At 43.3% G+C, this 17,301-nt stretch overlaps 1 protein-coding gene across 1 annotated transcript in view; it reads left to right on the top strand.

Annotated features, from left to right (window-relative positions):
- Positions 1 to 8,794, top strand: part of SMS (spermine synthase) — a 46,869-nt gene extending 38,075 nt beyond the window's left edge. The window contains exons 9-11 of the mRNA XM_036840949.1: positions 491 to 570; positions 6,805 to 6,920; positions 8,277 to 8,794. Coding sequence (XP_036696844.1) covers positions 491 to 570; positions 6,805 to 6,920; positions 8,277 to 8,316 — 236 coding nt within the window. The 3' untranslated portion in view covers positions 8,317 to 8,794. The remainder of the gene's footprint in view (positions 1 to 490; positions 571 to 6,804; positions 6,921 to 8,276) is intronic.
- The last annotated feature ends 8,507 nt before the right edge of the window (positions 8,795 to 17,301 follow it).

The following is a 17,301-nucleotide window of genomic DNA, read 5'->3' on the forward strand; positions in this document are numbered from 1 at the left end:
CCACAACTCGAAATCACTGCTAGCTTAGGATTTCAGTGTTCATGTTTCTTCTATTACCTTGTCTTCCTGCTGAGTTTCCAGACTCGGATCACCACCTGATGACCCTCGCTGACCCTCACCCTTGCAGTTTCTCTCTTGAGATGTTGCTGCTTTCCCCCTTACTTAAAGCTGTTGTCTTTCAGATTTCAACCACTGCCTTTGTGTCAAATCTTTATGGGTATGGTGAGAACACTGCTACGTACATGCACATTTGCTTTTGATCTTGCTTGTGTATGCGTGAATGTGCACATGTGTCCAAGACACAAAATATGTGACAGTATGCTGTCATTCATGAATAAGCCCTCAAATATTGGATCTTAAGAAGCTCATGGCTATTTCTTTTTTTTATTTTTTGTATTGTTGATATTAATGTGAATGTTTGACTTTAGATGTTGTTTCTGATGTATGTAAACTCATATTTATAAAACTTAATTTTTTTTTTTACATCCAGATTCCACATGGGAGTTTCTCAGACTGATTCTTGACCTCTCAATGAAAGTATTGAAACAGGATGGGAAATATTTTACACAGGTATAGACTTACTTAAGTGTTTTTTCCCCAGAATTCTCAAATTTTATGTTTTGTGCTTCACACAGCCAGAATACTTAAGGAGACATTGACATAAAGACTAATGGTAGCACTAACTATTTAGTTACTTGTAAAATTAAGACTAAATGAAGGTTAAAAGGGAGTGCGTATAGTATGTAATGGCTGTATGCTCTGACGATGTAGGGATAGTACAACTACTAAAAATAGTGGTGAGTGGGGGAGACTGGGACAAGTATATGCAAAAATCTTTTGTGTATTTTCAGTAATCATGTTGGTGGTGATGGTATTAGTACTGTTATTCTGAGGTTGTTATATTTGTAATGTGGCATAAAGCAATTGAGCAATTATGCAATATTTTAATTCTGTCACCCCCAACATTGTCAATATGGAAGGAAGTAGTTGAAGATGTAATAGAGAAGTGGATAAATAAAGCCGTATTGTACTGAGAAAAATTTCAAGGACAGACCAGTATAATTGGATTATGTTCTCAAGCAGTAAGTTTGTAAATAGCTGGCCTGTCATTTTTAGAGTATTAATGAGTTCTGTTGTGTTCTGTTACCACAACCTTCCGATTTATTAAACTTGGACTTTGGCTGTAGTATGAGCCGCTGCCACCAGATGAAGACACAGACTGTGATTTTCCACCCCCATCCCCAAACTCTAGGACAGGGGTCCCCAACTCCTGGGCATACCGGCCCGTGGCCTGTTAGGAACCGGGCTGCACAGCAGGAGGGGAGTGGCAAGTGAGCCAGCGAATCTTCGTCTGCCGCTCCCAGTTGCTCGCATTACCGCCTGAACCATCCCCCCACCCTTCCGTGGAAAAATTGTCTTCCACAAGACCGGTCCCTGGTGCCAAAAAGGTTGGGGACCGCTGCTCTAGGAAATTCTTAGTGGAAAAGCCATCAGCATAATTTCATAAACTGCTTTGGCTTGGCTGTAGTATGAGTTGCTGCCACTAGATGGAGACACAGACCGTGGTTTTTCCCCTCATCCTCTAGGAGATTCTTAGTGGAAAAGCCATCAACCTAATTTCATGAACTGCTCTGGCTGTAGTATGAGCTGCTGCCACCAGGTGGAAGCAAATTGTATTTTCCTCATTTTCTAGAGGATTCTTAATTTTAAAAGGTCTGAAGTTAGTATTTCTTGATATGTAAAAAATACATATATATATAACCTACTAAAGTCCTTAACACTTCGAAAATGACAGCAAAAGCAGCTAATTGATGATCCGTCTTTTTACTTGGTACAAAAATCCCTTGATTCGTAAGCAGAAGATAAACAGGATTGTACTCTGGTCCCTGTAATTAATTCTTCAGCATTTTCAGGAGAATTCCACACCTCCCCCCCCAACTTTTTTAAAGCATTATTATAGTTAAATGTCAAGAACTACTAGAAAGGTCCTAACTTTATTCTCCCGAGGAGGCATTTTTAAGCAGACCCCAGACAGTTTACGGGATCTGAGATTCATAGTGCCGAAAACAGCTTGGCAACTTAAGAGACACCTTAAATTAGTTTCCGTCCCATCCTGTTTTCTTCCTCCTCCCCCTGCACGGGTAATTAATCCTGGACCTTGCACTTGGTGAAAGTGTTGGCAAGCTTCAAGGGAACAGACAACTGTCTACGAATGGACTTTTTTTTACCCCGATCCTTAAGAATGATTTTTAAAACACATTCTAGAATTGACTTTTTAAAAGCCAGGGGTCCAGGGGTCCGTAAACCACGGGCCAGATCTCATCTACTGCTAGTTTTTGCAGTTTTCTTGGCACACAGTCATGCCCATTCATTATAGAGCGTCCATGGCTGCTTTTGCTACAGCGGCAGCTTTGGAGCACTTTTGGTGAAAACTATATGATCTGCAAAGCCTAAAATATTTTCTGTCTGGCCCTTTACAGGAACCCTGTAAAGGGTTCTGACCCCTGCTTTACAGGAACTCTACAATGAAACCTGCTCAAACCAAGTGGTCTTATTCTTATAAAAGCAACCCAAATTCAGTGAGTTGGATATTTCTCAAGCAGAGCATATATTGATAGAATTTGGTTCTTTTTATGTTTCTGCAAATAGAAGTCTCATGGAGCTTAAGTTGGGGAGAATGTGAGGCTCTGGCATCTTTAATCAAAAGTGGCTGAAAACAATTTGGATCTACTGCAAAACCAGTCAGTTTGAGTAGAGAATAGGTACAGTTAGGAAGAAAGCACGACTGTTTTCTTTTGTTGTATTTACCTGGTAGACTGCTTTCTTGGGGAACTGCTTTCTCAGTATGGACAACTAATAGAAAGGCTTACTTGACAGATCATCCCCGCCCATTCCTAAATACTAATGATTCAGGCTTTGATAACCTGGCCTTTGCCAACCAACTTTTACTAAAAATCACCTTAAATACTCAAGGTTGTGCTGGTTTCTAACAATTGTCCAAAAGATGTATTAGGACATGCTTCCCACCCCCACATTCATTATAGTTGGAAACTCAAGGCGATCTCTCTTTATGATACCCGGGAATCCCACAGTATGTTGGGTGGTTGAATGTGTCATATGCACCAAGGGGGCGTAGGCCTTTGAAGAAGCAGTAGTCAAGAGCTGCAGTGTGGTTTGACTCAGTAGGTACTGATGTCATTCCCACAGTGTAATACTTTCTTCAACTACCACGTGGTATGCTCAGGAGATACCTTTAATTCACACCCACCCCCCTTCCCTGAGCCTGTAGCTTAGAAATGGAGTAAGGTTAAAGATGGGACAAAAATGTCGTTTGGCTTGTTAACTTGGTGACTGACAAAAGCTAAATGTTCCTGCCTAAAACTGCTTGCATCACAATGGCAAGTTCATGATGTCACTAGTGTCACTGTGGCTGGTTGAAGACAGCCTTGTCTGTGGGCCACAAAGCTGGGGAAGGCGTCCTGGAATGTGTGGGGATCCATCGATCCACCTCTGGGCAGGCCAGGGGAATTTGAACCCAGGGGAGAAGTGCTTTTGTGGGACTAGGAGGCAGGTTCCCCGCCCCCCCCCCCCATTAAAAAAAAAAGCTGTAGGTTATTTCAAAGTACAGAAATATGTGTGTGACATTCATATTGGTTATGATACAAAGATATTAACTCCCCCGTCCCCCCATAGTCGTGGATGTTACCAGTACGCTTGACTCGTCTGCATTCCTCCCTAATCCCCTCCCGCCTTCTGGAAGTGTAACCCATTTTTAGTGTGATTTTTTTGTTTCAGTTACTCTTGTGCTTTCTTTATAGATGTTTTACACACGTGTGATCTCCTAAATCATCATATTGTTTTTGCTTGCTTTTGAACTAGATAAAAATGGTGTCATTAAGGAGGTGTTCTTCCAGACTTCTTTTTTAGTTGCGGCATGTGGGATCTTTTCAGTTGCGGCATGCGAACTCTTAGTTGCGGCATGCATGTGGGATCAAGTTCTCTGATCAGGGATCGAACCTGGGCCCCCTGCTTTGGGAGCGTGGAGTCTTAGCCACTGGACCACCAGGGAAGTCCAGACCTTTTTATATTACAGAAATCACACAAGCTGTTTAAAAGATACAAACAGAACTAAAATCTATAAAGTAATAAAGCAAGTGTCACCTACAGCTAACATGAGGCAAGGAGAAACTTCTTAATTCTTTGCTATTAGATTGTTATTATGCATCCCCCATGTGTCTTAAGAAAAGAACAGTGTAGTTCCATTTAAATATATAGAAAAGTGAAATGTATCACATTACTTTTTTTGGGTAGGTATCTGTGGGTTTTTTTTTTTCTTTTTTAAACTGCTTTTTGACAATTTTGGGGAAGCATAAATTGAAACTATCCTATTTCTTTACCACATTCTTTGTAAGGAGGACTTCCCATATACCCTCTATAAAGAGAGAGCATGGTGTCATTTTTAAGATGGCAAGGAAAACCTTGAACTGTGAACCTTGGTGGCATTTCCATTCTGTAGCTTCCCTGGTAGTGAGGTGTTCTAAAAACAACCGGGCAGTGTTTTCTATTTGTGAATCTTAAATTACACTTGTGTTTATATACTCTCATGGTGAACTTGATGTTGAAACCAAATTATATGCTGGCCAAGGGCACTTTGGCCAGTTCCCACTGCAGGACCCTAGATGATGGGTTACTAAACAGGCTGGCACTGACAGATGACGATGTGCTGAGCGAATGTGCTAGGTTAAAACCGCCCGGGCCAGCCCTTGGAATAGTTCTGTCTACGCACTTGCCCGTGACTGACTGGTTCTTTGGTTTTGAAAGCCATCCTCAGGAATGCTTATATCACAGGCTGCTTTATTTGTGAATAATTTTCATCTTACGTTATACTTGGCTATTTTGAGGCAGATAGCAAAGTTCTTATGAAGGAATGTGATCAGCGCATATATTCAGTTGTCTTCCAAATGTTAAGAACTTCAGAGGTTGGGACTTCCCTGGCGGCACAGTGGTTAAAACTACACGCTCCCAATGCAGGGGGCCCGGGTTTGATCCCTGGTCGGGGAACTAGATCCCACATGCATGCCGCAACTAAGAGTTCGCATGCTGCAACTAAGGAGCCTGTGAGCTGCAACTAAGGAGCCAGCAAACCACAACTAAGGAGCCCTCGAGCCACAACTAAGGAGCCCACCAGCCACAACTAAAGAGTACATGTGCTGCAACTAAGGTGTTGGTGAGCCGCAACTAAGGAGCCTGCTGGCCACAACTAAGGAGTACATGTACCGCAACTAAGGAGCACGCCTGCCACAACCAAGACCTGCGCAACCAAATAAAATAAATAAATAAATAAATATAAGAATTTTAGAGGTTAAGAGGAAATAGTTGGTATTAAATACCCATCTTGTTTTCTAAATCCATTATGAAAAGCTCTTGGGGGAAATTGTGCTCGAATGATAAACCCTACCCTAGATCTACTGAATGAAAATCTGCATTTTAATAAGTCCCCCTATGATTCATACATACGTTAAAGATTGAGAATCACTGCTCTAGAATTAGGCAGGTACTGTATCCATTCAGCAGCTCTCCTATGTCTTGGCCAGCATTTCTGATTCCCTTCACCTTTTTTTTTTTTTTAATGGTCACAGAGTGGCTGCTGCAGCTCCACATATCCCGTCTAAGTTGGAGGCTGGAAGAAAGTTGAAGGAGCCGGATCCCTGTATTTATCCTTGATTGTCCAGAATCAAATATCACTTATATGTGGAATCTAAGAAATAATACAAATGAATCTATATACAAAACAGAAACAGACTCACAGACATAGAAAACAAACTTATAGTTACCAAAGGGGAAAGGGGAGGAGGAGGGATAAATTAGGAGTTTGGGATTAATAGATACACACTACTGTATATAAAATAGATAAACAACAAGGACCTACTGTATAGCACAGAGAGCTATACTCAATATCTTGTAATAACCTATAATGGAAAGTAACCTGAAAAGATAAATATATATTATATATAATATATATAGTATATATAACTGAATCACTTTGCTGTACAGCTGAAACTAACATAATACTGTAAATCAACTATACTTCAACAATTAAAAAAAAGAACACATTTCAAAAAATAAATCTTTCCCAGCAGACTTCCACTATATTTCATTGAGCACTCCTACCTGCTGGGGAGACAGAAAAGGGGTGGCAAAAAAGGGAGAAAAATTAGAACAATGAAGTCAAGAGAAAATGTTTGATAAAGAGTAGAACTGGGGAATATCCTTAGTGTATACATCCTGAATAGACTTTTGTCCTCTAATGCCTTAAATCACAGATTTTGGGGAAAAGCACAGAGGTGTGAATATAGTTCTGTGTCAACATCTTAGACTCTTAAGAGGGTTGTAGTTTAAGCTATTCTGGAAATCAAGAACATTATCTTTTTGATACTTCATTCTCAACACAGTGGTGACTATTGGGAAAACTTATTTTGAATGGGTTATGTGTATGAATCTTTGCTAATTGCATGGTGTTGATACAATGACTGTGTCACTAATGAGAAATTGGTCTCCTGCTTTCTGTTGCTTCATACTCGAATAATTTGAAATGGCTTGGTAAATGAGGTAGAAGGATAATGAGCTAATGGATCTATAAATAGAACTCAGTGCAATTTGTGAAAGTACAGAAGCCTTATCTCATTTTCAGAGATGAACTTTTATCTAAAGCTAGAATTGCTCATTTATTAGAGACCTTCAAATGAGTGGGACCCTCAGTAGGACTTAAGAATCCTATTGTTTGCTTTTCTCTCTTTGATTTAGGGGAACTGTGTCAATTTGACGGAAGCCCTGTCACTCTATGAAGAACAACTGGGGCGCCTGTATTGTCCTGTGGAATTCTCGAAGGAGATCGTCTGTGTCCCTTCATACTTGGAATTGTATCCTTTGACCACATCACTGTGTTGCCAAATCAGAACCTCCATGTAAATACCATGCCTGTTTAACATTTTAAAGAAACAGAATTAGTTGTATAGTACATGTAAGGCCCTGATTTCCACCCCCCCTAGATGCTGGGGTGTGGCCTGACACAGCTTCTCAGGTGGTTTTAATGGTCTGGCACCACTGGTTCTCACAGGCAGTCCCCAGACCTGTGGCATCCCCTGGGAACTAGTTTCTCGAGCCCTGCCCCAGCCTGCTGCCCAATCAGAAACACTGGAGGGTGGGGCCCGGTGACCTGTCTTGACCAGCCTGCCAGGAGATTCATGTGCACTTTAAAGCTTCAGAAGCCCCAGTCTAGACACGGTCCCAGCTGGAGCAGGCTGACTGAAGAAGCTCATTGTCCTTTTATGTTAAAATTACCCTACTTTAATATTAGTTTCTACACTTCACTTGATTCTGATTTGCAGTAGAGATAGAGCTAAAAATAATGGTGGGCATCACAAAGTTAATGTTGATGTTCTCCATTAGTTCCACTTAGTAAAGTTAGTCCAGGGAAATAAGAAAAGAACCCAGAGAAAAGCCAAATGAAAGCATTATCATTGGAAATTTATAGTGCATTTCTTCCTCCTAAAAACTGGACTGTGGTCTGCAGACCTTACCGGAGGTGGCGGGGTCTAGCTTCCTGTGAGAGCAGGTTTCATGGCTGCCTGCTAGCCTGAGCTCTGTGACCATGACAGCCCCCCAAGGAGGAGGGGCGGCCAGGTTCCTCCTGGCCTGTGGAGAGCTTTGACACCTCTCCCTGGCGAACAGGCGAGCATTTGTTATAGCCAGCTCTTCTTTATACGTTGAAAGAATTTAGAAGGCAGTTGATGACACCTGGAGAAAAGGCTTTCGCCCTCTGGCTCCCCTCTGGTTCCTCTTCCTCTCCATCCTTCCACCTTTTTCCCCCTTCCTAGCTCCCTCTCCTTCTCCCACCTCCCTCCTTTCTCTCTTCCTCCCATCCCCCCACCCCACTTCTCACCCCCCTCTTGTCTTTGTGTCTCCTCTCCTCCTCATTCTCGTACTAATTCCCCAAAACATTTTAGAGTCCTTGGAAGCAGAAGTGTTACCTGAGAGAATATTTGTCCCTTTAATCTTTTCTTTGCTCACCCGCCAACCCCCCCCCACGACGTCACAGGTGGTGGGCATCCTGGCTGCAAAGTGCCCTTGTTTAAGAGGCCTTCATTCTCATTACCACAGTGCTGTAAGCTCTGAAGCTTTCATCCATCTTCCAGTTTGTAGGCCAGTAAACAGATTTTAAGTGATGCCTGTTCTTCCTTGAATTACTTGTGCTTATTCCTTGACTCCTTGTCCAGGTGGGTATTTTACACTGTTTGGAAGAAAGCTAAACCTTGAAAATCAATTTCCCCTAATCATGTGTGCTGCAAATAGCCTTCCTGACCTTCGTATGCTGTACATGACATCGAAAGGAGTCAGGCAATTGATTGTGAATTCCTTCAAGTTTCCTTTTTTTAATTATTTTTTAATTTAAAAATCAAATGCAAAATGTATATTTTGATGAGCTAGGGTGTTATTTTTTTGAAAGTCAGCTGAAGGATGATTAGACAGCACAGTGAAGGCTGCTAAATGCACTGAACCCCTAGAATGTGATTTTTGTTTTTGTTTTTCTGTGTGGGCTTTTTTTGTTTCTGTTTTGGTAGACTTCGAATTTGGTTGTTTGGAGGAATGAACATCATTGTTTTCTTCTGGAGGGAAGCTCTTGACGGGAGTTTCTTTCCCCCCCAAATTGACTTAGGTATTACAATTTGGTGCTTATAAGGAAAGACTTTAAAAAATAAATAGCAATGCTTCGATTAAAATTACAAATGAGAAATTTCATGTGTCTGTTGTTTTATTTCAGCCAGGTCTTCTCTTTCTCACTTCTGATCTCACAGAACAAAGATGTCTCCTTGGTCTTTTTTTAGTTCTGTTATATCACTCGGTGCCATTTATCTCTTTCTAATAGGATGGCCTTAGGGCCTTTTTTGAACAGCAGTAATGACTTCATTTACCACCGTGGTAAATGACACACAACCTATTACATTCACCAGTTCTTCATTATAAAATTGACCTAAGGATAGGAAAAGATTTGGCCTTACTGTAAAGTTGAAAGTCAGAAGCTTCTTTCTATTCCAACTCTTATTGGTATATTAGATGTGAAAATAAAGTCCACTTTGGAATGCTGCTGTGACGTTTTCTGAGTTTTTTTATGCATAGATAGATGACAGTTGTGGAGAGGCCCACAGCCACAAGAGCAGCTTAAACTCACCTAAGGAAGTACGTGTAACAGCGTGGTAGTGTACTTGTGGGTCACAATCCACATCAAAGGTGAGGTTATATTGACCTGGATTGTTGAACATCACTGGGTTATCCTGTTTTTTTTTTTTTTTTTTAAAGATTGATTGATTGATTGATTGATTGCTATGTTGGGTCTTCGTTTCTGTGCTAGGGCTTTCTCTAGTTGCGGCAAGCGGGGGCCACTCTTCATCGCGGTGCGCGGGCCTCTCATTATCGTGGCCTCTCTTGTTGCGGAGCACAGGCTCCAGACGCGCAGGCTCAGTAGTTGTGGCTCACGGGCCCAGTTGCTCCGCGGCATGTGGGATCCTCCCAGACCAGGGCTCGAACCCGTGTCCCCTGCACTAGCAAGCAGACTCTCAACCACTGCGCCACCAGGGAAGCCCTGGGTTATCCTGTTTTGCTTTTTTTTTCAAATTTTTTAATTTTTAAATTTTTTTTATTTTTAAAATTTATTTTTGGCTTTGTTGGCTCTCTCTTGCTGCCTGCGGGCTTTTCTCTAGTTGTGGCGAGTGGGGGCTACTCTTTGTTGCGGCACGCGGGCTTCTCATTGCAGTGGCTTCTCTTGTTGCGGAGCACAGGCTCTAGGCGTGTGGGCTTCAGTAGTTGCGGCACACGGGCTCAGTAGTTGTGGCACGCGGGCCCTGGAGCGCGCGGGCTTCAGTAGTGTGGCGTGTGGGCTCAGTAGTTGCGGTGCGTGGGCTCTAGGGCACGTGGGCTTCAGTAGTTGTGGCTCGTGGGCTCTAGAGCACAGGCTCAGTAGTTACGGCGCATGGGCTTAGTTGCTCCGCGGCATGTGGGATCTTCCTGGACCAGGGATTGAACCTGTGTCCCCTGCATTGGCAGGTGGATTCTTAACCACTGCGCCACCAGGGAAGTCCCCCTGTTGTTTTTTAAAAGGTTTTATGCTTTATCAATGGAATGAGTTCATTTACGATGAATTTGTAGTAGGCAAAGCATTAAAAATGAAATATCCAGTGTCTGTTTTGAGACAGTAAGTGTCAACCGAGAACATTCCTCCTCCTGAGATAGGTTCATGGTATGAAACAGATATTCTTTAAAAATGAATATATGTCCATTTTTTCTTTTTTGTTGGATTGGCATGGGGGAAAAATAATAAAGGAGTTAGACTCACGGGGGAACTAGATTGGCTTTCAGCAAATGTTTTTCTTGTGATAGAGGTTAAAAACAGCATTGGTAGATAGACACTAAGAATCCTACTCAACCCCCGCTCTCCGACTCTTATATAATGCTTTCAAAGTCTCTGTATACTGTGTAAGATTAAAAATGATGATACTACTACTGTTAGAACACAGTTTGGGGTAAATAGAATTAGAGGGTTTTCTTTTTTTTAATTAATTTTTGTTTATGGCTGCGTTGGGTCTTTGTTGCTGCGCACGGGCTTTCTCTAGTTGTGGCGAGCAGGGGCTACTGTTCGTTGCGGTGTGCGGGCTTCTCATTGCGGTGGCTTCTCTTGTTGTAGAGCACGGGCTCTAGGCGCCGTGGGCTTCAGTAGTTGTGGCTCACGGTCTCTAGAGCACAGGCTTAGTAGTTGTAGCTCACGGGCTTAGTTGCTCCGCGGCATGTGGGATCTTCCTGGACCAGGGATCGAACCCGTGTCGCCTGCATTGGCAGGCAGATTCTTTACCACTGCGCCACCAGGGAAGTCCCAGGGTTTTCTTTTTTTTTTCCACTTTAGAAAAGAAAGCAAGTGTATCTGCTGTCTAGCTATGGTATTGTTAATATGTGGCATAACTTTATACTTGAAGACTAGCTTGAGGCTGAGGCGAAATCTGCTGATGAATTTCATGACACACAGGTAGGTCCTGCCAAGAGCTGAGAGTTAGGAATGAGATGGATCAGGTTGGGCCAGGCCGTGGAAGACACATTCAGGAGAGACTAAGGGATGCGGTATGGGAGGAAGAAGGGAATGGAAAGAAATTTTTTATTCTGTGTGATAATGGTGAATTCTGAGCACAATCATTACTTTCTAGTAGAGAAAGGATGCCTGGTTTTTTTGAACATCTTTGTAACTGTAAGCATGCAAACTGAACTCGATAACTAAAAACAACCTCTACTTTTGCTGCATTTTAAGGAAATGTTATAAGATCCAAGCACTGTTACGTTACTTTAATGGGTGTAGTGTTATTTACTGTTGTAGTCTCCTTTATATTCTAAAATAGAATATACTGTAATATATAGCTGCTTTTTAATTAAAGACAAGACAAATGTGGCTGTAGTTTAAATTCTAGTCAACACATCAGCAGATGTCAAGAACTCGTTTATTAAAAAAAGTAATGCTGCCCTCTCCTGAAAATGTGATTGGATATTTTAAAAATGTGATTAATGGTGATTGGTCCACCTGGGCGGGAGGAAGGCTGGGCTGACAGTGTTGCTACTAAAGCGACAGAAAACTGTGCTGCGCCTTCCTGTGCCGTTGACTAGACACCTTCTTGCTTAACTACTGCTGACATCAGAGTTTACATTTGTCTCAGTAGATTGATCAGTTTTATTCTGTTCCCATGACTTTTGGGATAGGGTGGAGGGTGGAGGGTGAAGGGGGTGTGTGTGTGTGTGTGTTTGTGTGTGAGTGAGGGCGAGGGTGAGAGTGAAGGTTGTGTGTGTGTGTGATGTATCGTTGGCCTGTACCCAAGACTCTAGAGCAGTATTATTCAAAGTGTGGTGCTTCAACCAGCTCTTTGTGTTCTAAGCACATTGTTTCGTTTGCTTCAGCTGAAGTGTTTTGTTCGCAGCAAGCCTTCGTCAGTGAACGAAGCATTACGTCGGTCTCCACCGCAGGGCGCGCTCCTCACCCAGTCTTGGAACAGCACTGTGAGTAGCACTGTCCTCGAGGCCAGCCTGGCAGCATTATTTGATTTGAGCTGCTACGTGGCCTTGAAATAACACTTAACCTTCTGTATCACCCTGTTGCTGAGTGTCTTTGTACCACATAATCTTTTACGGTGCTGTGCTTTGGGTTAATACACAACTTTCCTTTACATTCTCTTGCTTTTAAAATAGCTTTGTGAGTTATGATTATTACTGAGTAGGCCAACAGTCAAAATTTGAAACATGCCCAAGGGTCCTGTGGCTAGTAGCAGTCTGAATTTAGGTTCCAGCCTTCTGAATTTGCTGTCGGAAAGCTCACATTAGGGGTTCTTTCTCAGCCTTTTTGGCACCATGAAGTCTGGCAACCTGGTGAAACCTGTGAGCCCCTCCTCAGAAGCATGTTTTCTAATACATAAAGTAGATATGATTACAAGGAGACAGGTTACAATGTTTTTCAAAGACGTCTGATTTAATATTTGTGCTTTAATAACTTGTTACATAGCTGGATCTAGTTGTGGGTCAAATATTGTAATTTTGAAGCATAATGAGCATAAATAGAAGATCTGCAGCAACTGAAATGTGCTAAGAACGCATCTGACTTCTCTTGTTGACAAAGTCATAGGTACTGTCTGTGCTAACATGGATTGTGACCTATGCTCATGCTTAAAGGACATGCTAGATTTCAGTTAGAGGTTAGTGAAAATAAAGATAGAAAGGTTTTCCCATCCAAGTTCAGAGCCACAAAGAATTCTGTCCATAGATGCCAGGTTAAGAACCCCTGACCCACAGTTTTTGCTTCCATTGTTTCATTGTATTTAGGTGGTGGGGAAGGGTAGCTGGGTCCCTTCACCCTGCTGTCACAACGTCAAATCAGTACTGGCAGATCAGTTCTCCTCGGCCAGAACCATTTAAAATCTCAATTACCTAGTGCAGTCGTTCCACTGATTTCTGCTTTACTCATTATTTCAAAAATGAGAAGTAGAACACGGGAAGAAACAGCCCAGTGCTTTTGGAAGGCTATTTGAATACTCTTGGATGTGATTTCCCTGGGAAATCAGATGATAAATGTGACTGGACAGGTGTGCTTATCTCCTGTATCTAGGGGTCCCAGCCACAGTTCATTAATGCAGACCACATCCCGGGGCAATGACCAGTCACGTGGTGGCCATTTCAATGAGTGATTCCTTTCAGATGAATGGGTCCCTCTTTGGGCAACTTTGCAGGGAATGTAACAGAATAAATGAGTCAGGGGTTCTCCCGGGTAAAGTAAGCTTAAGCCAGATCTGTTTTGATAGCCCTCCAGTATCCAGAGAGAGGACTGGGGGGGGGTTGCCCTACCCCATGGGGCCTAGAGATGAAGGCCCAAGATTGTAAAGATGGGCAAGGGGCAGTTCTCTGTAGATATGGGCTTTGACACTGGAGTTGACTTGTTAGAGATCATTCCTGGTTCTGCCTATTAGGCAATCCTTTTTTCTTGTTTTAGGGCTAAAATAGTCTTACATATCGGTTGATGATTATGTTGGTGACTTAGGTTCTCAGTAAGTGATTCTGACAGCTCTAAGTTTGTTTCAGAGAGATGGAAATGCTCCTTGGATGACATTCCGTGTCCTCTACTTTCTAGACAACTCTGCCTTTGCCTGCTTTCAGTTGTCTGAGTTAAATTTGATACATGAAATTACCCCTGTCCTTCCTCCCAGGGCTAAGGGGGAGCTTCTGTCAACATATCCTGTGCATTCATTGCATGGTCCCTTCACACTCAGTGATTCCGTTTTTTCTCCTCAGTCTTATTCAACAGTCGTCATCCCTTATCTATTGTCCGCATACATTTAAATGTTTAATGTCTGAAGAGACGGTGAGTCCTGGTGGAAAGAACACGCCTGAGTGTGGTTTCTGACCCTGCCAGGTAAGGGTTGGAGGCATTTAACTGAAGCATGGTGGGGGCAGTTGACAGACGGCTAGAATATAAGCTCCAAGGCCGTCACCGGGTACCTCTTGCTCAGCTTGTCTAATGTTTTGTGCATGAAGTTAAAGTGCAGAGTAAAAGGGAACTCTTAGAATTGCATTTTCCAAGTGGAATGTACAAGGAAAGGCTGGTGTGAAGAAGTTGACAGAGGGTTGGGCATGTTCAAGAAGAAAAGCAGCCCGTGATGGTAAAGGGAGAAGTCCCCCCACCTTCACGTGCTGAAGGAGGAAGAACGTCCAGCCTGCCCTAGCAGGGTGCAGTCTCAGTGCGGGTGAAAGCGCTGTGTTGGTGAAGGGTCCTTTCACCAGGGCTTGCGTCTTTTGGTTTCCTTCTTGGTGCCCCCAAAGACTGAAGAGGAGCAGAAACTCAGAAAGGTGTAGAGCAAGCACTCACACCAGAAAACCGGAACGACGTGTAGGATCTGCGGCCGTTTGGGTGTCAGCCATTGCTGCGAGTCTTCCTTTCCTGTTTGTTTGCGCTCCACCGTTTATCACCCTTGAACGTCTCTGCCCTTGGTGACTCCCTACCCATTGGATGAAATTCTTACTCCAGGCCTCCACTTCGGTCTGGGTCAGCCTACAGGGGAATGTCGCTCGGGTTTTCGTGGAGACCAGGCAGCAAGGCCACGCACTAGACCCTGATCCTGGCCACTTGCGCTTAGTTTGAGCCTGACCCTTGGCTCCCACTGGATAAATCCAGAAGTGTTTATGCCTTAAAATAATTAAGCAGAATGATAAATTATAAACCATCAGAAAAAATTGGAAGTCATGAGGGTATATGGAAAATATACAAGTAAGTGGAGGACACAAATATAGATGAGACACTTACTATAGAAAGCTGGGTGTCAGCTAGTTAAGGGGGAGGGAGTGCTGGAGTTGAAAACAGCATTGTGTAATCATCATAATGAAGACTGAATTAGGCAAGAATCATCCCCTGATGTCAAATCTGTGGGAAAATTTTGACAAGGAGCATATTTATGTGGCTTTAAAGTGTCTCCCACAGATTGCTTATGAGTTGTGTATCAGTTTCCTATTACCACTTGAACAAACTACTGAGAACTTAGTTCCTTGAAATAACACAAATGTTTCAGGTCAGAAGTCTGAAATGAGTCTTACAGGGCTCGGATCTGGGCACTGGCAGGGCTGGTTCCCTCTGGAGGCTCTAGGGGAGAATCCGTTTCCTGCCTTTTCTAGTTTCTAGAGGCCACCTGCGTTCTCTGGCTTCTGGGCCCTTCAGTCTCAAAGTCAGCAGCACAGCACCTTCAAATCTCTCTGCTTCCGTAGTCACATTACCTTGTCTTTCTGACTCCTGCTTCATCCCTGTCGTAAGGCCCTACTGGGATTACATTGGGCCCATCTGGATGATCCACGATACTCTTCCCCAGTTGAAGCTCAACCACAGCTGCAAAGTCCCTTTTGCGATATAAGGTAACATAAGTTTCTTGGATTAGGATGTTGACATCCATAGGGGGTGATTATTCAGCTTACCACACGTTGCTAGAGAAAATAACTTTTTAGTGGAGAAACTGAACAACACTTTGGCTGGGTGATCAAAATCAACAAGGGGCAGGTGGACATCCTATGCTTCCAGTGTCGTGAGAAGGGTCCGTCATCACCTATGCAGCATTAGGCTAAGAATGCATTACCTGAAGCTGATCTTTGTTTTTTTTTTTTTTTTCAATTCACGAATCACTTGGTTTATTGTACACAATTAGCACACAACACAGGTTAGTCAAAGTAGGGAAAAGAGGGTAACGAACCAACCCAAGGAGAGTCCACAGGAGGCTTCTCAGCGCAAGCAGCGGTCTCCGGTCTGGCAACAGGTGCCTGGATCTAACCTCTAGGAAACATTACATCCCAAATGAGAAATGTTCTATTTTCAAAAGGCCTGTATTCTTTAAAAGTATCAATGTCAAAAAAGAGAAAAGGCCGTGAAAAGCTTTCCAGATTAAAGGAGGCTAAAGAGACAAGGCAAATAAATGCGTTATTTGACCCGACACTGGATCCCGTATTGGAGGAAAAATCCTGTAAAATTGCATCAATTGACAAATTGGTATACGAATGGTAGTTTTGATAAAGTATTGTATCTGTATTAACTTGATGAGTTCTAATTGTAACTTTCCTCTAAGTTTGAAAGTATTTCCAAGTAAAACATTAAACATTAAGAAAAAGGAATTCTGTTGACACAGTTGGTCTGCTGTCTGCCTGAGGGATGTGACAGCAAAATTTTTGGACGCAGAATCAGAAACCTCAGAGGAACCAGGCTTAAGGGGCCTGTCTAGCACCCAAATAAGCATGTGCTGCTTTTAAGATCTAGCACAGGAGACGGTGAAATGTGATGTTCGTGAGGCAGCAGAAGTTCTAGTGGCTAAATTACGTCTTTCAGGCTTTCTGACTGCTACACAAAGAAGAAAACGTACCTGTGAGGGCTCCCTCAGGAGATCACGAAGACCGAGGGGAGCGGTTCTCTGCCCGGGATGTCTGCTGCGGTGGAGCTAAATGCAGATGCCAGCAAGACTCAGAGGAGGGCGCACCACTGGGCTCTGGGTCTGCACTCGGGTTCTTGGGGCTCCCACTGGCTTAGAGACAGAAGGCCCCCGGCAAAGATCTTGCTTCAAAGACCCCACTGTTTCTTTGCTGTTAGATGTTTCTTCCTGAGCTTCTGCTAATACACTGCAGGGCATGAGGGGTTAGATTTTTTTTTTTTCTTTCCCCACGTATGTGGCAGAAGAGAGGAATGGAGAGCGAGAGTGGGACTGAAGTCTTCTTTTTACTTAAGGCAAAACCGGTTTTTTAAAATTTTAAATTTGAAAATAGGGTCACATTAAAAAGCTATTCAGGGACTTCCCTGGTGGCCCAGTGGTTAAGAATCCGCCTGCCAACACAGGGGACACGGGTTTGAGCCCTGGTCCGGGAAGATCCCATGTGCCGTGGAGCAACTAAGCCCGTGTGCCACAACTACAGAGCCTGCACTCTAGAGCCCGTGAGCCACAACTACTGAGCCCGTGTGCCACAACTACTGAGCTCTAGAGCCCGTGAGCCACAACTACTGAGCCCGTGTGCCACAACTACTGAGGCTGTGTGCCACAACTACTGAAGCCTGCACGCCTAGAGCCCATGCTCCACAAGAGAAGCCACTGTGTTGAGAAGCCCACGCACCGCAGCGAAGAATGGCCCCCACTCATCGCAACTAGAGAAAGCCCGTGCGCAGCAACAAAGACCCAACGCAGCCAAAAATAAATAAATAAATAAATA

Source organism: Balaenoptera musculus, chromosome X (genome assembly GCF_009873245.2).
Source record: "Balaenoptera musculus isolate JJ_BM4_2016_0621 chromosome X, mBalMus1.pri.v3, whole genome shotgun sequence".
In the NCBI taxonomy this organism is placed as follows: domain Eukaryota; kingdom Metazoa; phylum Chordata; class Mammalia; order Artiodactyla; family Balaenopteridae; genus Balaenoptera; species Balaenoptera musculus.